Below are 22,717 nucleotides of genomic sequence, written 5' to 3'. Positions count from 1 at the left end.
TCAATTTCTAGCGCGGAGTCTTTTTCTTCCGGGAGCCAGAACGATGCTTCAACAACTTCAACGAGCTGTGCGTTTCACATTTTCTTAATATTTTTGTTGCTTTCTATCCTCTTATTTTATTTTTTATATTTATTATTTATTTATTTATTTTTTTTTGGTTGCTTGCGTTAGTACTAGTAGCTATCTTTAGCGTTAGTGTGTTTGGTATCAGTATGTTCGTTTTATCGTTGTCGATTGCTTTGGTACGTTCCATTATTGTTTTCATTGAAGTTATTTCTTGTTTAGTTTATTTTCATTTGGACCCTTTCGCGACGGTAACGTCTATGTAAGAATTTTTGTCATCCATTTCGGGTTCCGTGTAAATTGTCAAGGAGTAATTCATACGCGTTATAAATACAATTTTATTGTATAGCATGATTCATTTACAAGGCGCGAAGCAATTCAACCGAGATTCGAAGTTCAAGTCTTTGGAAAGCGATCATTTTTGCGCCGTTTGTACACTCTTTATGTCCTTCTCTCCTTGTTTCGGGATATCTCTTTCACTCGAATGTGAATATTATGTTACACGAGAAACTTCGAATCCTGCGATAACACATAGTTTAATGAATTATTCTTCGTTGACGTCGATTGATATTGTTGAATGGAAAACATTACGACTATATGGAAAGTAATTTTTTGTTACTACCACTAAAATGTAATTCTCTATCTACTGACTATGTTTTTGAAAACCGTCCCAAAAGGGTTTAAGGAAACTCATATCATTGTTACTAAAGAAATCTACTTTTTTTTTGTTCTTTTTCTTTTTTATGTTTTTGTTTTTTTGGTTTTAGTGACGAATCACGGTGAAGGGAAAAGTTTGAAAACTGAGCAATTCATGCATTATCCAAAGAGCAATTTAAGAACATCTAACATTCTACGTGTTAATTATATTCTGCTGTGGCATCGTTCTACTCGCGAAGAAATAAATATAAAAGACGAAAGTAAAAGGTAAATCAGTATTTTACTATCAGACTAAATTAAGGCTTTACAAAGATTCATTGTATTTTTTTGTTTCTTCTCTCTCTTTATTTACATCATTGTTTCTTTCGTGCGCTACGTGCCATTTGGACCGACGTACACATCTATTTACGTCTCTTGGACAATCCTTATACTGCTAACATGACAATCGGTACGTTTGTTGATCGGACCCGCCATTGCGCGCGAATTTCGAAGGATTTGAAGAGAACATCGCCTTATATTCTTAAAACTGCTCGGAAATGACCATGCTCGAAAGACTGGCGCGGTTTGTATCGTTTACGAACTTTCGATTGATCGTCTTTTATGAATAATACGAAGAAAATGAGCGATCTTCGATTATACGTGATTTCGATAAATCGCGAGTGCTACACTGATGATAGTTGATGGTTGCTAGTATGTCTTTATCCTTGAGATAAAACTTATCATCGCGATACAGGTACTTAAGATGAAATGTGAAAGAAAAAAATACAGACGAGTAGATTTATTTGTAACAAATAGCGTAGAAAGATCGAAGGTAGAAATAAGATACTTGAGAAATAATTAGTAGGGAACTCAACGATTACTTGGAACTTTTAAATGTACCGTTTTATGATTACTACGTAATGTAGTTATACATTTGGTAAAAAAGCACAGGCATCGAGGTCTTAGGCACATGTATTGTTTGCTCGCGTATCACTGTAGATCCATTTCCGCCAAATGCTTTCGAGCGTGCTCCAATCGCTAAGCACAGTGTTGAATTTTCTAAAATTATATATATTCTTCAGAAAAAAAGGTTCTTTCACGATGTAATCAATATAAATTGATGAATCTTTTTAGACTAAAATACCATTATCATATTTCTACCCACTTTTTATTTTTAATAGAAAGCTATCAGTTGAAGTAAAATCCTTTAAAAAGAAACATTTAACGTACAAGATATTAAATACGTAAATAGTATTGTTCTTTCGTAGGAAAAACGAATAAAATGTCAATGTACGCTTCTAAAGTATAGCGTAGAAAGAACAATTGAATTAAATAGAAACTTCATGAATTAACCATACCTGTTGTTTTCTAACTGCTCTTTAAACTAAGGAATTAATATTAATCAAATAATTAGCATAACGTCAAATAGAATTCCTTCGATTGTTACTTTCAACACTGTTCGGTTCATTAAACTCGTCGTCAACGTACACTATCACGAGCCAGCTCAGACCAATTGCCACTTCTCATCGATTCGAATGTTTTCCGTCGTATTTTTCTATATCGTCGTGTGTTCACTCGATCTACTCAACTAAATCACTACGCGTTGCGTGTTATTCTTCTTTAAATTAATTATTATTAGTATCAATAGTAATATTATTTTTACTTGTCGCACCACGACCACGATCGACACGTTCATTTCAGTAATTACTCATAGTCTATTATGTTAATGATCATTTATCGATAATCGTGCCAATCGATAGTTCCACTTTTTTACCTATTATATTACCGATATACTCTTTCCTCGTTCGATGATTAGTTTCCCCTATTGTGTTCCATGTTCTCTTCATTGTATTTATATAGCATATCGCTTTTTTACGTCACGTCGAGAACGACGACATCGATCGATTGTCATACATCGGTGGCGTTACACACGGAAATCATTTCGAAAGCAATGAAAGGCACTATTTAGACGTTACGTGGACACTGGTAGTGGCACCGATAATAGTCATAAAACGGTACGGTATTTCCGCCTCGGAAGATAATTACAGCAAGTTTGCTTTGTCGCTCGCGTGCACGTTATTGCGTATTTTGTCATTCGTAGGTTTCCACGTGATTACGATACGCTGACCCGAACTGTACTCGATTCGATAATAGTCGAACATTTCCAGCCAATTTCACTCTGCACTTGTCAATGCTTTCTGTTCGAACTTACTCAGGATTATCACTATTTCATTGAATTATCGATTAGTCGGCTAAGTATGAATAAGATTCAGATCAACACAGGGTTGGTCCTCCTGGACGTGTTCTCTAATGCAACTGCAACCTCGATGATGAGTTTGATCGGATGAAGTAGATGAATATTTATTAAAAAGAGGAGGTAGCTTCACGTAAAAAATGGCGAGTCTGCGTAAAAGTATTCAAAATCCCATTGTCAGTCACGTTCTCTGATTTTTGCTACCATTCCTTACATCGTACACTGGTCGGTTGGATATGTAAATAAAAAGATATCGATGACTTCGAAGAAGTGAGTTAAAAAGTAACGTTGTATTTCAATGTTATTTTCGTTATATAGAACTTATAATTTCAACATTCTTCTCAACTGTCCGCGTTATTATTCCGTCGAGACTTTTCGATCTGACGTTTCGTTTAACACTTATGTAAAAGCTAGACGAAACAAACCGATAAGATATACCTTGAGAAAAAGAACGGACAACATTCGTTCCTTGTACATACAAGCGCTCGTCGTAGCTTCTCGATCGATGCCGGGTGCTCGCGACGCTTATTTCTCTCTTTTTTCTTTCTTTCGTTTTTTTTACATTAAATCCTCCTGAATTTCCTCATTAAAGTTCTTTCTTTTTTTAAGTACAATGCTGCATTAATAACATGACTCGAACATACTATCGATATAATCGTTTATGATAATTGGTCCTGAACAAATGATAGAACCAAGTTTTGGTTAAGTGTTTAGTGATCATGTGTGTCAAGCGCTGTTCGCGCGCGATAAGAATACTGGATCCTGATTTCGATCTCAGAGAAAGACTTCGACTTCAGGATTCAGAAGATTGGTATGATATAATCTAAGAATCTGCACTCTCTACGTTACGACTACACTTACACACCTCTATTCTACACTTCCTATGTTATTTCCAATGATCGATTTTATGTATATTTAACGACTGCTTTTTTTCCTACACCGATGTATGTATGAATCGACGCGTACTACTTTGCCGACTGAAACGCTGTATTAGTGGTGCCATGAACTATCGAGCTATCTGTAGATAATCAAAATCGCTATTACAGTCGCGATTCCATAAACTATCGATAGAATACTCTTGCAATTTATATATTTTCCCAGCGTTTTACGGATACCATCTATATAACGATTGTATGTAAACTCGACACGTTTTTGTCGCTTAAAAAAATTATAACGAGCATGCAAATAAAAGCAGCTCAAAACAGTGTTTCATATACGCACATTCGACACATCGGATAGTAAATGCAGTTTTTAACCCAAATACAAGTTTTATGCCAACGCATAATACATTTATCGAACATTGATCAACTTTGTCGGCAAAGGTGTACGTATTATGCGTCGTTATTTCGAATGGCTTAATGTACTTTGCTGTCTGGACTAGATATTCTGATCGGCGATCATATTCTGGCATCGAGTCTTTCAACGACCCCTTTAAAGGGCCCAGAAATAGAAATGAATTATACATACGAAACGGTGATGTTATGTTTGTTTCGTTTCTCTTCGTATGAAGTTAATATTATACTAAAATTACGTCAATATAATAAACGTTACATTCAACCGAAATTAATTGTCAGAAATAAATCAACGACTAAATTATCAAGTTTTTCTCCGCAAGTAGTACATGCGATAAACAAACATGGACTTTGAAATGGATCTATCCTTAATGCGAATTTATGCATATGCGTTTCTAAGTAAAGGTTTCTATTCGTTCTCTTTTTATCTTGCAACGTACAGAGGATTAACCGAATCAAGAGAAGTATGTTTATTCGTGAATTCGATTCATAGATATTTGCTGTATTTGGTAAGCTCGTGTTGCTCGAAATGTAATTGCGGTTAAGTATTTGAATGCCAAGAGCGGAATATTTTCACGTTAAATTTCAAGCAACACCAACTCAATTCTTAATATTATTAGGTGTCATCGGTAACAATCGATAATTCGTTTGGGTTTTTCGTATTATAGTTTGTATGATATAACTGATACATAGCAGGTAGATATATCACTGGAATAGCATGTAAGATTTTGGAAACATACGGAGGAAAATCCGTGTCTTGTTTCGAGATTTTTACCTTGATATCCATCTTCTTTCATTTCTTTTTATACACGTTTCGTATTCAAACTCGGACAGGCGTAATGTACGCAGGATTTCGTAACGATCATGTGAATCATAACCTTTACGAAATCTTCGAATACACCTGACATTCTTCTTCTCACGATACATTATCTTCTGTCTTTTTTATATATGTACGTATAGTTAAATTTATTACTAATGTCGTTATTAGTAATGATATCGTTACATGATTAATACGGTTCGATTTGCGTGCAAATATCTTTTTGTTTTACTTGTTGTCATTAGGCGAATCGTAGAGTACACTGTACTACGTTGAACGGACACGAAATAAAGAAACATCGAATCGTATTGAGAATCAAATGACGTCTAGATTCTATCATGAGAATATAACCCGAATGGACTTATATATGATTATCAAATATTAGTGTCTTTGAAATGTTCATGGCGTGATATTTACAAAGTTTTCTATGCATCTTCGGCGATGAGTAGTGAGGGGGGAAGGACAACTCGAAAAAGCGTTAAGGCCCGTTTACATTTGGGTATCTTTTTTTTTCATCATTCACTATAAGTCACAAACTATATGTAGATAGCTGTCGATTTAGACTGACGGAAATAGTTATCGTTTTCATCGAGGAAAGTTTCTCTCGTGTGGGCTTTTAACAACGTGTTCTTTCTTCGTTAGTTCTCGGGACACGTGTCACACGCAAAAAAACGCTACATTTATTGTATCCATCAATTTTTTTTCTTTTCATTCAGTCAAATTCGAAGCTTCAAGGTCAACGATGCAATAAAATATATGAATTTCCTTTTTTTTTTATAGCAGTCAAACTCAGTTAATACTGTATAAAGTTAGTTTTCTAACAATTGATTTTATCTTTACTCGAAGGATACATATAGTATATAATATATATATATAAATATATATATATATATTTATAATAATAATAATAATAATAATAATAATAATGATAATAATAATAATGCTTTGTTAAATCTCGGGACGTCCTTGTAATTATTTCGTTAAGTTTGGTTTGAAACGTATGTATCATGGATATACGTGTTTTTCTCTTCGAACCGTGTTTCCTTTTTTATTTTTTTTTCCAATTTCCAAGATACATAGAGAATCACCGTGGACTCGTCACTACTCTGTTTTGTTTAGCTTCATTCCAGCCTCTTATGTTTATTATCCGAGAAATAGTTTAACGGAACGATAACGTAAGTTATACAATCGGTAGGCCCGTTACATATCGAAAAACAATAACAGTATCTGCATATATAACACGTGGTAAATGTATGTATAATATGTATATATACCAATATGTTTACAGTTTCACGTACACGCGTATGTATACTCGGGATGAACATGCGGAATCGAGGGGAAATCGAGCGTATACGGATCGAGACATGCCATTTATTTCGCGTTATGCTCGATTTCACTGGCAATTGCGCAGATTCAATTTCAAGAACTCAACGATCGAAACGTCCCTTAATTTTGCCCCAATTCACTCGCAAACGAATCGCCATTCGCAACCATCGACTATAACAGTTTTGTCCATAAAGTAAGGAAATTACGAAACGATACTAGTAAGAGTATATTATAATCGAAGGATGCTGTTGCAACAAGAACTACTGTGGCGCATCGCTGCGAGTGAGACCGTGTTTAAGCATGTACGTTTCGTTTCTCTTATTGGAAGAAGTTTTTGAATTTCCCGCCGATCTGTAGATTCGCTTCGATCGGCTGAGTTCCCTGTACAGATAACGCACAATCTAAGATCGTTACTTTACGAAGCTATCGCGATCGAAAGCATTGTCTTTTTTGCACGAAACTAATGCGATCGTAGTCTCCAAGGTTAGTTAGTTACGTGGTCCATGCGAAAGTGAAACGACTGTTAATTAAATACAGGGAATAAAGATATAAAAGGTCGTGTTACTCGTATGAAATAAATAATGCAACGACGATCAAACGATAATGAAATTATCTTACTTTGTAACTGTTACGCGTATCGATTATAATGCAATCGTAACTGTAATTGTACGAATTTTTTACACGAACATGTATTATCGATCGGTAAATACAAAGCATCGCCAACATTTTCCTTAAATAAAATTGTACTGCTATTATAACTCGCGCAATTCGAGACACAATTTACACCGTATACACATTATACGTCTATATATATCTCCGCGTATACTATATACATAGAATATATAGCATACATTTATATGTTTATATATATAAATATATAATATCTAATAAGATTAACAGCATGTAATATCTTATATAAACATCTTATGAAACATTGCCACCAATTAAAAATGACGAGAAAGGAAACATATTCTGCAGACTATCGATCGGAGTTCGTATATGGAAGTCAGGACATCTTTTGCAAAAAGTATTCAATGCTTCGTCTCGAGATACCTCGAAGAGGACGCGTTTACTTGAAGATCGTTCAATTGTTACATCTACAGAAAAAGGTAATGGTAGATAATACGTATATACAAGACGCTACACTCCATGAGAACATATTATTATTTAATACTAAAACCTTTCTTAGTGGTATTTTATTGTTGTTTAGTTTTAATAATAGATCGTTAATATCTACTAAAGTATATTTCCTTTGTTTCTTGTAATTTCTTTTTCTCTTTCTCTTCGTACTTTACTCGCTCACACTCTCTCCCACCCTTTCGCTCTGTCTTTCTCTCACATCTATATATTTCACTTTTATCCTCGTGCACGGATTATTTTTTTCTTCGAATAAAGTCGATCGATTACATCGGGGAGATGGTCGCATCCCCGCTTCTTTCCCTTCAATTTCCTTTCCCTCCGCACCTCTGTCATTTCTTTCTCTTTCTAGCTTTTTCTTTCTTCCTTTTGTTCAGAAAAAATCCTGCATTCTCGTTACGGTACAACGTCCACGGATATCGTTGGAAAGTACGTATACATATATATGTATATGTATGTATATGCGTTTTGTTTTTACATATACATATGTGCATATATATGTATAGAGTTTATCAGGTGGGGGCGAAAGCAAAAACGGAATGGAACGAAACGAAACGAGATAATGCTTCTGTACATTTGTCGCATCTGCTTAGAACCATTTGGTGTGCATTACCTTTATGCTGGACATCTCACAACGATCTCTTAGTCCTTCTTGTCTCCATCTTCGGGGTCCTTAAGCGTGTGCCATTGAGCGATAGGACGTCTCGGGGATGCCAACATGTCGGACCAGTGTCTCAATTCTGTTCCGCTCGCGTTGTACCCCAAGACGACCTTCCCAATGGGTTCTGAGGTGCCGATACGATCGTAGTCGACTACCGTGACAACCAATTGCACTTTCTAAACGTGAAATCACGCATTAGTGCATTGCCTTCTCACAGTGGATGTTTTTTCTTTCTCTCGCCGTAACTTCCGAATCGTAACGTAAAAATATGACAAGAAGCCATAAATTCCATTAGAAATGGAAATATCGGTCAATGGTAAATGTAATATTTATATGAAAAATACGAAAAAATTTATATATATGTATATATATATGTACATGTGATAAAGATATAGAGAAAGGAATTTATGGTTGTTTAGAAAACTAGTCTACAGAAATAGAAATTGTAAAAAATAGTTCATATCATTATTTAGGATGCAGAATTTTTAATAATAAATATAGAAAAATATGCGCGTATGCAAGTGATAAGCAGAGCTTGTTTAATAGAACTTACATTGTTTAGTTTAGAGGTGTTTATTCTTTAGACACGTCTTACCTTCGATTCGAGGAACATGCAAAGCTTCTAAGCGACATTTTTAAGCTCGTATGTAAAAAAGTAGCAACTCCTTACACGATATAAATGTAGCAGAGCATGTATTGTATATTATAAAACGCTTTTTACGATTCGGAAGTACGGTATTTTGAAAATTGTAGAAAATCAGTCCCTTCATAAAGCACATTTGGCCCTATTTTAAATAAACAGTAAAATATAGAAGAATCAAGAAGATAACATTTTACCTTCTCTTTTTTTCAAAAACAGAAGTTAGAAAGAGCTTTCTTGTTTATTTATAACAAAATTATTTACGCAAGTAAAAACGGCGTGCACTATATTGCTCGCACTTTATGTAGGGTATTTCATTAACGCATTACATACGGATCATTTAATCTCGCTCTCGTAAACTCGTTTTTATACCAATTATATTTAAATCATCCGTTTGCAATGGATTTGAAGTATTTAAACAAACTTCTTACGCTATGGAGGTACAAAAAAAAATTAGAAATAAAATTATTGTCGTGGCTGTTGTCTAAAAGATAATTAAAAAAGTAAAAAATGTGCTAGTTAATGTAGCAAGAATAGAAGAAGTGGTGTATTGTTACTGTTACCTGTGTCTGTGGACCGTGTCAAATGAAAGGTACGAAATAAACGGGTGGTAATAGAGAAATTTCAAAGATTCGTACCTGTATCTGTTCGAAGGGTACCTCAAACGTGAACGATTCGTTGTAATACGGATTAAGAGTGCACTTTTTGATGGACGTTTTCTTCTTCTTCAATCTTTTGCCATTTTGCATCAAAGCGATCTTTACATAAGGATCCGACAGGCCACCGACGTCCATTTTCTTCAGATTTTTCGCTTCCAGGATCACCACCGTTAATTTACCGGCCGTGGGCACGTAACGTAGCGAGAAACAAATATCGCCCAATTTGTTATCCTGTAATTGATAAACTTACATCAACTTTATTATTCATACGAATATTGAAGCAGTCGTTTCAAATGATAATTATACATAATTGATAAAAAAAACACTCCTCTATTAGCTCTAAAACAGCGTCGAATACTCGTCCTTGTTAGGAATTCAAATTATTAGCAAATAAATAGACAGTTTCGTTGTATTAAAAAAACATTTCGTATTTCAAAATAATGTACAGGTAGTTCGAGATAAATTACTAAAGTTTAATAACAAATGAAAAAGAAATTACAGCTTGAATACTGTACAATTTTTAAAGACACGACAAAGTTCTCGAAAAGATAGAAATAAATTGCTGAAAAATAATTTCCATAATATAGTATCGAAAACAAAATTTATAATTTTCTATTAAAAATATTCTATTAAAAGTAATCAAGTATCTACATGCTTTTAAGCAGTAGTATCCATTGATATACATCATGAACAAAAATCCTTAGGTAATTCTTAAAAATTATCTATTTTTGCGAGTTAATTTAGTTTCTATTCAATTCAATATATCTTTCTTACATTTACAAAAAGTATTAAAACAAATTTACCTGACCACCCTCGCCCTCGACGCTCTGTAGTTCTCTCCATTCCTCGATTGTCTGAGCCAGATCGACTTGGCACAGAGGAACCTTCACTTCACCGATCTGGTCGTGTTTGGAGAACCTGTCGAAGTCGAAGATCGCGAAGACGAGCGTCTTGTTCATAGCGTCTGCGTATGCTACGCTCTGAAAGACGATTGTGCACCGTCAGAAAAAGCAAAAGAAAAAGTCGTTTGCGTTTCGTTGAATGGTCGTCGAGACAAAGCAATTGAAGAGGAAACGACCTAACCTTGAACGTGAAAGTCTCATTGAAGACCGGATTGAGCGTTTTCCTGTGCACTTTCGTTTCGAATTTCTTCTTCTTGTCCGGTAGCAAGTAAACCTTGACGTAAGGATCGGAAGTGCCACCCATGTCTAGAGCTGGTAGCTCCTCGGCTTGTATCACAGTCACTGCCAAGCTATTCGTGTTGAAATCGTATTCGAGCTGTAAAAGTCGATTCGTCGACGTATTAATAGATTTTATCGGTGAAATATTTTTCAAGTTTTGTTGACAATTGATTTATCAGATGCGTTCTACTTTTGTTCACTGTATCTTTCTCTGTAGCAAATTAAAAGAAAGTGACGGAGACAGGAGCTTATGTCGTGCATTGATTACACACAGATATACCGCTATTGAACATATTTTCTATGAAGAGAAGCTCTTTGTATTCGTTTAAAAATATTTTAATAGATAAAGCCACGGAAATTCCCATCTACTTCTCGCACGCTGACCTTTTTTTTATATAAATAGATCTAGCTCTTAACCTCTTCACGGAGAATATTTTCCTGCCTATGTTGAAATGGCTACGTTTAAAACAGGTAATTACTTCCATACGACATTTTGTCACGATGAACTATGTCGTCATCAACATCCAATAGGGTCGTCGTATTTGACGTGACGAAATATTTCGTTCTTCCCGATTAAAAAGTTGCACTAAGTTTAAATAACATTTTTTAAACGCTTTTTTTCAGCTTTGTAGTGTACACATAGAAATCATATGAAAAGCTCTATGCGACTCATCAATTGAATAGTGTCACTTGTTACACATTTCATACAAGTTATACTTTTGCAAGCTTTGTATTGTATGATATCATTGAAATCATCAATCGGTTAGTATTCTTTTCGAGAAACTTCGAATTACAAATCACAAGAACTTCTTTTTTAATTGGAAACTAAAAGATCGATGACGAATATATCGTAGCTTAAAAATCGTACCTTGTATTGAAGTTTTCCAAGTTTCACCTCGCTTTGCTTACTCTCGGCTTCATCCGGTTCTTCGGCGTTGTCAGTCAGCTCTTCCATATCCGGCTGGACCTTAACAAATCGAAGTGGATTCCACGAGTGTAGAATGTGCGTCTAACATCTACATGAAGTCACGGAACACCGAGTACGTACCTTGTCCTTGTACGTGCTGCCTAATAGCTGCACGGACTTGAGGTCTACCGCACCCTTCAGCCCTTTCTTCCCGTCCTTGGATCGTCTTTTGCGACAGCATCTCCTGATGCAGCAGAAGCAGATTCCGAGAACTACTACGCCTACGGCTACTCAAGCGAAGAAGGGAAAAATCGAAAGAATCGAATTAAAAAAAAATTACTAACTTTGTGGAAGCTCGATTATGTTTAAAAAAAATGGCGTCTCTTAATAAAGTATCGTGCAAAAATTTTAGACCATTAGCGTTTCACCCTCGCTAGTTTCACGATAGCTATTATTCATGTTGTGAGAAAACGTTTTCAATTGTTATATGAAAATGAATCATTATAGATTCTCTGTAATCTTCAAATGAAATAATTCTTGACGTATTTCGGCATATTTTATTTTTCAGTTTCATTTCATCTTTCCATAAGTGTCCTTGCATTTGTGAATGGATCACAATATGTTGATTGTTTTGAATTAATCAACATTTTTGAAGGGAATTTTTAATTCTTGAATCATATCCTTCTTAGACGATTTCTGAAAAGCTTTGCAAATTTAAATGGAAACCAGAATAATGATATATATTTATGCGAACAATTTCAGTTTTTAGTGGTCCAAAATTTTTACATCGTACTGTATGCTTATTTTGCATCTATGCAAGCGCAGTTCGGAAGCGCGAAAGCGGTTTTGTTAATTCTATCATTTTCCTTTACTTATATATTTATTTTGGTGCTGCTTGTATAATGAATGTGATTTTGATTTAGATTATGAACTACATAGGTATATATATGTATGTGATATTATATAGTAAAAATAAAATGTGATATGTTCGAGTGTCGTCAACACTTAATGCAACTGAAACAAAGAAAATTTGCGTGATTAATGTTTGCATGTTATGTGTTGTTCGAATTATCTGAAAGAGTAAAATGTTTCATCGACGATTGTTTATCCAGAAAGGGGTACGGGATTTATATTCGGTTGCTTTTATATTAATACAATTTTTTATAGTCATGTTAAATATGGAAATGTTTGTACTATCATTTACTTGTATTATTTTTTAATCTTATCGGATGAGATCTACTCTTATTCGAGAATTTTTGTGTGCCATTGTAGTAATCGATAGATCTATGTCTCTTATTTATTGGCTACCACGCGAAACTTCAATTTAAAGCCTTCAAACTTCTCAATATTATACTAGAAAGACTAAAAATATTTTGCTTTTATAGCATATAAATTAATTTTTCGTTTCTAGTTTCTTCTGCTTCAATTTACAAATAATTCTATTTTTAATATTTATTACAATATATACACTTCATGTCTTATCAATTAAAGTGTACTCAATTTGCATTAAAAGCATAAAAGAAACTTGTAATAATTCATAGTTTTAGAGATTTTGAGAGAAAGAGAAGTTACGAGACTTCAAAATTATTGCAGCAAAGAATCTAAAGAATCCAGATATTAAAAAAAAATCAGTATCTAAAAAATTAAGATTGTCGTACATCAAGATTTTCTAAAGAGAAACGTAGGTGTCTTTATTTAAAAAATGTAGCTCGCTTTACTTTACGTGGTGGTCAATCTTTTGGCGGATAAAATAATAAGAGTAATCTACACGCGACCGTTTGCTTTTACCTATTAGGATCGCTACGAGTGCCCATGTTGGTATTCCCATTTCCTCCGCGAGCTCAACGCCGAGATTCTCCATTTGAGTCTCCAATGTTTCTTTTTCGGTCACCGCCTCTGTGCCAACTAAACGCGATTATATAACTTTAGTTATTGTACCGTGGAAAATGTGACGCGATCTTCATGTTTAAAGACAAAGCGAAGAAAGATTTACCTTCTTTTATTTCCTCCTCCGTGCTCACAAAAGTCTTTAGCGTCGACTCAACCATCTCCTCCACCGGTTGCGGTTGCGGTTCTTCCGGAACCTTCTCCGCTTCTCTTTTGTAGATGGCAGGCATTTTCTGTAAAGAATAAAAGTAAATGAAATAAATATTTTAATACATATACACTTTTCTGTTATCGAAAACTCTTTTCTTGTCAATTTATAATACACGATTACTTACTCCCTAGTTTTGAACGTTGATATCTTTTGATAACCAACTTGATAACTACGATTCTGTAATACTGTACAATAGCAGATAAAGGAAAGTTTAAAATCGATATATTACGAATATTAGTAACTTCTGTACTAAACATTTTTTGTCGTATTGATAACAGTCATCTATTCTATGGTATTCATTTTTCTTATTAAATATAAATTCATTTTGCGAAATTATGATGTCTCCTTACAGTCTTTATTTTATAAACTTTCTTCTGTCCGTCACAACATGTAGAGTAAATTTACTGCCTGATTTGGAATTCTGTATGTATATATACAGGGTGGTTGGTAACTGGTGGTACATGCGGAAAGGGGGTGATTCTACGCGAAAAAAGAAGTCGAAAATATAGAATAAAAATTTTTCGTTTGAGGCTTTGTTTTCGAGAAAATCGACTTTGAATTTACGCTCGGTACGCGTGCACTTTATCACGTCTCGTTATAACGGATCTCACTGTAGATCGTTGTCTCGATGGAAAAATTAAAAAAAAAAAGAAAAAAAACCCCTTTTTTTACGTGGGGAAATCCGGCGGATTTTTATCGGCTAAAACCCCACGGGCGGGCCTAGGTGTAGTTCAGCAACGAGTGAAACCGTTCTCCGGGGGTACTTCCCAGACACTCATAGAAAGCACTACAACATTATAGGCAAGGGGGGGGGGGCACTTGCCCGTGTATATACTTCTAAGATGATATTTGGTTTTCCACCTTGGCTTGCCCAGGAGTGGTCTCGAACTCGCGACATCTTACTACCGCATACGCCCTTTACGAGCGTAGCTAGCGAACCCGCCGAGTATTTACTAGTTGTTGACGCATTATGTTCATCAAGTTGTTGGTCTTCAGTGTTGCTATAATGAACACGTGTTTTACAGCTGATAAGATAATAAAATATAGAATAATAGAAAATATAGAATATATAGAATAGAAAATATAGAATAAAAATTTTTCGTTTGAGGCTTTGTTTTCGAGAAAATCGACTTTAAATTTTCGCTTGGTACGCCTGCGGTACGTTATAACGGATCTCACTGTAGATCGTTGCCTCGATGGAAAAATAACGAGACGTGATAAAGTGCGCGCGTACCGAGCGAAAATTCAAAGTCGATTTTCTCGAAAACAAAGCCTCAAACGAAAAATTTTTATTCTATATTTTCGACTTCTTTTTTCGCGTAGAATCACCCCCTTTCTGTTTGTACCACCAGTTACCAACCACTCTGAGTATATTAATTTTGTGTTTCTCAACCATTTTTACGTATATCCTAATGGGACTAAAATTTAATGCCTAGAATATTTTCTAAAATAAGAAAGTTATTTGCTTATCATTTGGCAGAGAACATACGTACAATGTTATAAAAACGGGTCCATAAGTAGTCCATAAATAGAAAAACCGTTGCATTGCATAAGTTCGAAATTACATGGTTGTCGTTAATGTTATTTTAAGAAAATAATCGATTCTTTCGTTTGTGGATATTCTAGAGAACCTTAATTCAAATAATTCTGTATTCTGAATTTTCAAATGGAGCTTAAATTTTTTATTATCGCGATCACCGAGGAGAATATGAAAAACTCCATTGCTTCGTGCAGAGTGCAATGAAAATTAGAGAAATTTGTCGAGAGTACTAAGATAGTATACCTTCATATAGGATAATATAATATTAATTACTAGTAACAGGGATAGAAATAATATTTAAATAGATAGTACAAACAACACTATATCAAAGAAATATTGTTATGTATGCATCATCTACTTATATACTTTTCTAATATTATCATTTTTTCTTATAGGCGAAAGCCTGCCAAAAAAAAAAAAAAAAAAAAATAAAAATAACATAAAAAAGAATTTTTATCATCATGCGCGTATGTATATTTAATTTTAACACACTCCAACCGAAGTATTGGCACGAACTCGAGCAACATCACTTTTAATGCATTTTTTAAGTATGTCATGGACTCCCGATCGAAAAAAATACCCGTTCTTCGTGAAGCAGTAAAATTCTTTCATGCGAAACTCACTATCGAGATAAAGCTGGTGGTGAAAACCACGGGAAATCTTGAATTCTATTCTCGCTTGCAATTCTCTTCCAAAGTTTTGTCGCTCTTTTCATACAGGCCAAGATCCGGTTAGTCGTAAGCGCATTCCCCGAAGCAAAATGTAGCTCGAAAGGAACCGAGTAGAATAAAGTAGGTTTCTTTTCTTAATTTGTCCTGTGACGTGTGTCGATTTAAAATGTTTCAATTGCTTTGGGAGAAACTATATTCTTCGAATTATATTCTTTGATCAAAATTTTTATCATAATTGGAATTCTTGTAATTTTTTAAAATTCTTAAATTTTATTATCGAAAACGAATTACATGGTCTTACTTATAATTTGTAAAATTTAATGTGATTCCTTGTTTTAATTTTAAATGATATTTTTTAATACGTTCTAATATTTCTTGCTTTATTTTAGATTTTTGATCACGTTGATCACGCGCTCGATAGTTTCTCAACTTTTCGTTATTCTTAATGTAAATTCATCGTGACAGAATTTGTTGATATTAATTTGTAATATTTCGGTTTCAGATAACTATAGATTTTTATCATAATGTGTATTAGTTTAAGAAAACCAGAAACTTTTATTATGATATTTTCTTTTCACGTTGAAGCCTTGACATACGTTGGAGACTTTTTGGAGAGATTTTTTTCTTCCATCTGAACTGGCAGATACAGTTAAAATAATTGATATCGGTTAAATGACACAGACAGATCTGTCTGTATCGATCGGAAACATTGGTATTTAGCTCAGTTAATTTTAAGAAATAACTTCTTTTGGGTTTTAATTATTAAAACGGAACGCAAAGTTTCATTTATTCATTTCATCCAGTGTTATCGATATTCGTAAACCTTCAACAATAATTTTTTACGTGAATAGATTTCAATTATCCCTTGTCCTTTGTTAATGAAAAAAGTTCATTTCTTTATAAATTTTCTTTACAATTATGTAACGTCAAATTTTTCATATGTCATCGTCATATTTAATCACTACTTAATTATAGTCACTATTTAATTTCAAAGTTCGATAATATTTTAAAATCGTCATGTCAATATCACGACAACACACACTGGTAATTCGTTCTAGAAAATAGTTCGACTTCACGTACATTTCACAAAACTAACACGCAAACCACATTTACTCATAAACATGCGACTAAATTTAAAGAAAGAAAAAAGCTAATAATTTTCCACGAACTATACAAGCTATGATCTATTGGAATTTCAATGTTATATTTCCTGCGTTTTAATGGACTGAATCATAATTTCATACTACAGAAGCGGAACTCGTAATTACGATACGAGCGCTGCGAGATTTTACAATCAACGCTACGCTTCCGCATGCGAAGATTAAGTTCGCATGTGTATCATGGTCTGGCAATTGTGGTAGGTTTCTCAAGATTTATGATATAATACCAACGCTGTTACATATTAGAGCATATTTTTATATGAGAACTCGTGTAGTGGTAAAATGTGTAATATCGGAGACACGAATAAATGAAAGCCAGGAAATGGAATTTATTTTCTTTAAAATATAGGCTCTCGTTAGCGAATAGAAAATTGCTTTTTCAAAGTAAAAGAGTGCAGAGTAAAATAGCAAGTTTAAATTGTGACTAACGGAGTTGCTTTTTTAATAAAATACAATTACTAAAATTGCGCAATAAGGCAGGAGAAAGGAAGTAATGAATGACATTCAGAATGAAGCGAAATACTAGGAAAAAATTCAAGCCAAGAGATAAAAACAAGTCTTCTACAGTTTAATAATATATTAAAAAGAAATATTTATAGTAAATATCAATTGTCAATTATATTATCAGCGACACTGTTTTTCATTCGTAGATTGATTGTATCGGATTCGCAACCATCGCGTGCATTAACTCTGTAACGACCTCTCTTGCTTCCGGGTTCTTTTTTTCTATTCCCTCGGGTGTTCGAATGCATACAGTATACCTACTGCTGATTTTTAATTAGCAAATGTGAAAACGTCTATCGGTTGGTCTTTGTAGCGAGCATTTATTCCATGCTTTTTGAAAGCTCGTTCCAAAGGGTTACTTGAAATCTGCGATATTAAGGACGTATCTGTGATGGGACAAAGCTTTTCAAAATTCATGGTAAGTGCAAATTTTGCCTGAAAAGAAGAGTCCAGATAATTGTTTGTTACGTAACGCAAAATAATTTTTATGTCTTTATCAAATTTTAACAAATTCGTTATTTATTTTCAATTTATACGCTATATATATAAAATAAATAAAGAATATATATATAATATATGATTTAAAGTTGTTTATTGAGCCCACGAATACAGTTTTAGGTGCATATTCACAATAAACGGTGAATTTTTGTAATGATATGTTAGGCAAGGGTGCCGATACGCGGCGGTACGACGTAGCCATGCTGTATTATGTGTCGGCGCTTTACATTTTTCGTTGTATAATACAATTTTTGGGTTTAAGCCGCTGGGGAGCGGAGCTTTTTTGTGTATTTTTTTTTATTTTTTCTGTCCTGAAAACTTTATATGTAATATATATATATATATGTCGGAGATGAAAGGAAAACCGGAGCCTTCCCTTTGCAATTTTGAGGAAGCCTTCTAATGCTTTAGCCTAGATTTTATCATAACTGTAATTAAGCAATTGTCATTTGTAATTGTTTGATATTTGTGAAAGCGAAAGTGGGTTCGAGGTGACAACTGGTCGCTGAACGTAGCCACGGTCACGGGATAAACGTTTTGCCTGACGAAGGTGTGGATCGGTTGTATTGTTTTCCCTAGAAATCACATAGAATTGTACTTTAGAGATGTCGATATAATGGGACACACGTTGTATTAGGAATCAATCTCCAGATAGAAACTGCCTAGCAACGGCGTTTGGATCTTTCTCGATGTTTCCAAAGAGTATACAACAAACTTTTGACAGAAATTGCCTAGCAACAACGATTGGAACCTTCTCGATGCCTCCAGCGAGCATATAACAAACAAATGTAGTCGTATAGCGAAAAAGATTTTCATCAGATATTCATTCGTGTGATCGCCTTGAAAAGTGATACATCGAGCAATTTACCGAGTGTCTCAGCAATCGTATTTTTGTGTTTAAAATTATTCTACGCATAGTAAAGAGTTATCCCGTTGACCGTGGATTCGTTTGAACCCCGGAACATTGTTAATAGCGTTAATTAAATTCATTATTCGTAAAACCTATCAATCGTTAATCTCATTATTCGTTAAATTTATTATTCGTAAGACATTATTCGTTCCTCTTTTGTTCGTTAAACTTATTATTTTTTAATCTAATTATTAGTTAATCTTATCGTTTGTTAATCTTATCATTTATTAAACTCATTATTCATAATATTTTGTAAAATCTTGTTTATTCGCGTAAATATATTCTCTGTTTCGTAAAACAATGGCTAATTCAAACGAAGAATCATTACGCGCCTTAAATCCTAATGATAACCCGACATATATATATATATATATATATATATATATATATATATATGTCGGATTATCATTAGGATTTAAGGCGCGTAACGATTTTCATTTCATCTCCGACATATATATATTACATATGATTGATTGAAATGCAATATATATATATATATATATATATATATATATATAATGTATCTACTTAATAACTTTCAAAAAGCGTAATAAGAATATAAATACTGTAGGAAAAACAGATATCGATAATATCTGTCATATTTATTTATTTGTAATGGAAAACCAATGTTTCATATCTTTCATAGACAAGATTTAATTTTGTATAATTAAAAAAGATTCCAGAAATTTGGATTTATTGAGAAAACGAGAAACCATTGTCGATCTAAACGATTTGTAACTCGACCAATTCTAACAAGTTTGTATTTAACTACGACGAGTGTTTGTTCGAGTTGTTGTCTGTCACCGGAAGTATGGTAGCATTTTCTCTACCTTCAATTCCAATTTTATCGATATGTATATTCACGTTCTATCTCAAATACGGACAAAACATATAGTAAAGTCGAAATATATAGTAAAATCACAAAGGATACGATCAATTGTGATCTTGTGACATTGTTTAAGTGGCTTTGAGCGATCAATTGACTTTGCTCCATCTATATATACGAAACTTTCTTCGTCCTTACTGTAGTAGCTGCAATCTCCTTGAATGCAATCTCCTAATACGTTTCTATTTGACTTTCATTAAGCTCTTCCATTAAGCTACGTCTTCTCTCATTAGATCTTCAAATAATTTTTAAATGCATGAAATCCTGTTAATCCTCTGTAGGATATTTTACTTTCTTCTTAAGCGTTGGGAATGTTAACGATTCATATATATTTCATCCTATAAGAGCGATAAAAAAATAATTTGGAACAATTTTGCTATGAAAGGGCACGGAGAACTTCGAACAATGTGTTTTCATATAAGTTTGAATAATTTTCGTTATTACCCGTTTTCGAAATTTTGAATGCGGTGGCTATTTGTTAATGTTAATATTACTAACACCGAACATGTTAATTTTTCACGCTTCCAAAGCGTTATGTGAGATAATGCTTGTTAAAGATTTTCGTAATTTCCTAATGATTTATCAAGTTTATCGAATTTTTCCTAACTGTTCTAATGCGATAGGTCGTTTTATTCACTTCAATGTATTTTGCCTAAGCTGAGAAAAATCCCTTTATGACAACTTTCCAACAGACTTGATACGCAGTAGCTTATTTACAGGGGGGAAAAGGAATCGCTCCAAAGAAAGAAGACTCGATGGCGCCCCATTCGTAGAAATAAAATGGCGGTATGCCAGAAATAACAATGAGTATCTCGTAAGATTCTCTATTCTCATCCATAGAATGTCACCTTGAACTAAGTTCGAGGACGCAAGGGGAAATTGCCACTGAGAAGAGTTGCGTGGGCGTGTGTAAAGGGGAGAGAAAAAAAAAAACTACGGAGCAGGCTGATGCGCGAAAATTATGGCTAGGGAGAAAGAGGATTCCTAACTACGTAGAAGGGAAAGCAGGAAGCTAGAAAACACAAGCAGTAAGATCTTACAGAGAATATAGCAAAGAATTATTTTAGCCCACTGGCATGTTCGTGTCGTGATAACTTTCCCCTCTTTGCTTACATATACTTGGTTATCATTCCTTTCCTCTCGATAAGACGTCTTCTTTACGTTGCATTTACGCGATGATATTACGTACCATGGAGTATGAAAACATACTCCATATGATTACGTTTCATTATTCCATTTTATGTTTTCTCTACATTTCATTTTACCAGGTTGGTACACGCGAAATACAATTTTTCTAAATTTGGAAATTGACATCTGATTGTCATGTTGTAGACTTTGTTCAATATTAAAAGCAAAAATTAAAATTTCATATGAAATATTATATTGCTTTCTAATTCAATATTAATATTAGATTGAAGAAGATGCAAGGAAAGTACGACAAATTTACTTTTATGGATTTTCTGATTTGGATGTCATTTCATCATTAAAAGAAACTATTTTAGCATGATATAATTGAAATGGGAGCAATCCTGTAGGTTCGAAAATAAGTCTTTTAAATATACACGGTAAACTTAAGAAGTTGTGCAAAGAATAATCATAAATAATAAAATCAAATAATAATCAAAAGAAAGTATTTTAACATGACATAATTAAAATGGGAACAATCCCATAGGTCTAAAAATAAGTCTTTTAACTATACACGGTATTTGTGAAGTTCTTTCAAGGATAATATTTTTCAAATATTGATTCTCAGGCAACGATTTGGCGATAAAAATACATATTTCATAAAAAGATTAAATAAAAGGACAGCCTTTGCAAGATGAAACACATTTTTTAATTATATACTAATATATAATATATATAACATATAATAACATTTTAATTATATATACCCATTTTAAATTATACTCTTTTTTAAATTACTCTTTCTGTCATCTTCGATTGTTCTATAATCACGCTAAGGAAAAAGCAATTCACTATAATAAAAATGTTTTGTAATATTTCTATTTAGTAAGCAAACAAATTTACAATCTGTAATTTGTCGATACATATTTCCTTTTTAAAGCCTTTGAAAAGCCTTTCCAAAGGCATCGACAATCCTCGAATCAGTGCAAACCCAAATTACGTACGCGAAACTCAATTTCGCTCAGCTTACCACTGAAAGTTCTAGTCAAATCATTAAAAGTCGCAAGCATCCTACTTCCTGGTACTTTCACGGTTCAAGAACTCCGGAAACTTTTTCTTGTAGCGTTCAATCAGGCTCGTTAAACAGTTAATATCACACTGTGCGTGTCTCGATGATTATCGGTTACGTCAGTATTTATGATGACGTATTAGAGAACTAAAGTATCGTACTTCGACGTAATAATCAACGGAAATTGGTTTAAAATATCACGGTTAATATTAAATATCGTGAAGCGGTAGGAAATGTTCGAGAATAATCGGTGGGTGTGGTAGCTTGTCTGACTGTCTAACTGCCTGACATCGATAAGACTTTACTACTTGCTACGGCGAGTCTTCCGCTCGAAGCTGTGTCTGAATCACTTCCTGATGTATTGGAAGAGCAACGATTCCCTTTACTTACATAGAGATTAATAGACTACGGGTATTTATCGAACGTATATGAAATTATTATAATCAACTATACATAGTTTGCTGGCGATTATTGATTAGTTGGCGATTAGCTTTATTATGATATTATTTTGTATATAATATTATTTTGATACTATGATCTATAATACGATTTCGCTGCATTCGGAACCAGGTATCAAATAACTTTGTTCTCTGGAACAAGCAATTTCTCACTAAAAATTCAGTTTATTTCCTTCTCTAACATTTCAATAATTACATTCCATAATATGAAATTTATATTTATTA

General features: G+C 33.7%; 1 protein-coding gene across 3 annotated transcripts in view; it reads right to left on the bottom strand.

The window, feature by feature from the left end:
* Nucleotides 1-3,224: 3,224 nt before the first annotated feature.
* The window catches only part of LOC117238759 (synaptotagmin 1), a 34,109-nt gene continuing 14,616 nt past the window's right edge, over nt 3,225-22,717 (bottom strand). The window contains exons 1-9 of one of the 3 annotated variants that reach the window (XM_033503930.1): nt 15,835-15,853; nt 13,567-13,693; nt 13,362-13,478; nt 11,715-11,860; nt 11,535-11,633; nt 10,569-10,763; nt 10,289-10,465; nt 9,465-9,716; nt 3,225-8,362 (exon numbers count right to left, since the gene is read on the bottom strand). In XM_033503930.1, coding sequence (XP_033359821.1) covers nt 8,168-8,362; nt 9,465-9,716; nt 10,289-10,465; nt 10,569-10,763; nt 11,535-11,633; nt 11,715-11,860; nt 13,362-13,478; nt 13,567-13,690 — 1,305 coding nt within the window. In that variant the 5' untranslated portion in view covers nt 13,691-13,693; nt 15,835-15,853 and the 3' untranslated portion in view covers nt 3,225-8,167. Of the gene's footprint in view, nt 8,363-9,464; nt 9,717-10,288; nt 10,466-10,568; nt 10,764-11,534; nt 11,634-11,714; nt 11,861-13,361; nt 13,479-13,566; nt 13,694-15,834; nt 15,854-22,717 lie in introns of those variants that run through there. The other 2 variants (XM_033503931.1, XM_033503929.1) reach the window with 2 other exon arrangements.

This window comes from Bombus vosnesenskii, unplaced genomic scaffold, assembly GCF_011952255.1.
Source record: "Bombus vosnesenskii isolate JDL3184/JDL3185 unplaced genomic scaffold, Bvos_JDL3184-5_v1.1 scf7180000013605, whole genome shotgun sequence".
Lineage (NCBI taxonomy): Eukaryota > Metazoa > Arthropoda > Insecta > Hymenoptera > Apidae > Bombus > Bombus vosnesenskii.
The sequence above is the reverse complement of the archived record's forward strand: the minus strand, read 5'-3'. Positions and strand labels throughout refer to the sequence as shown.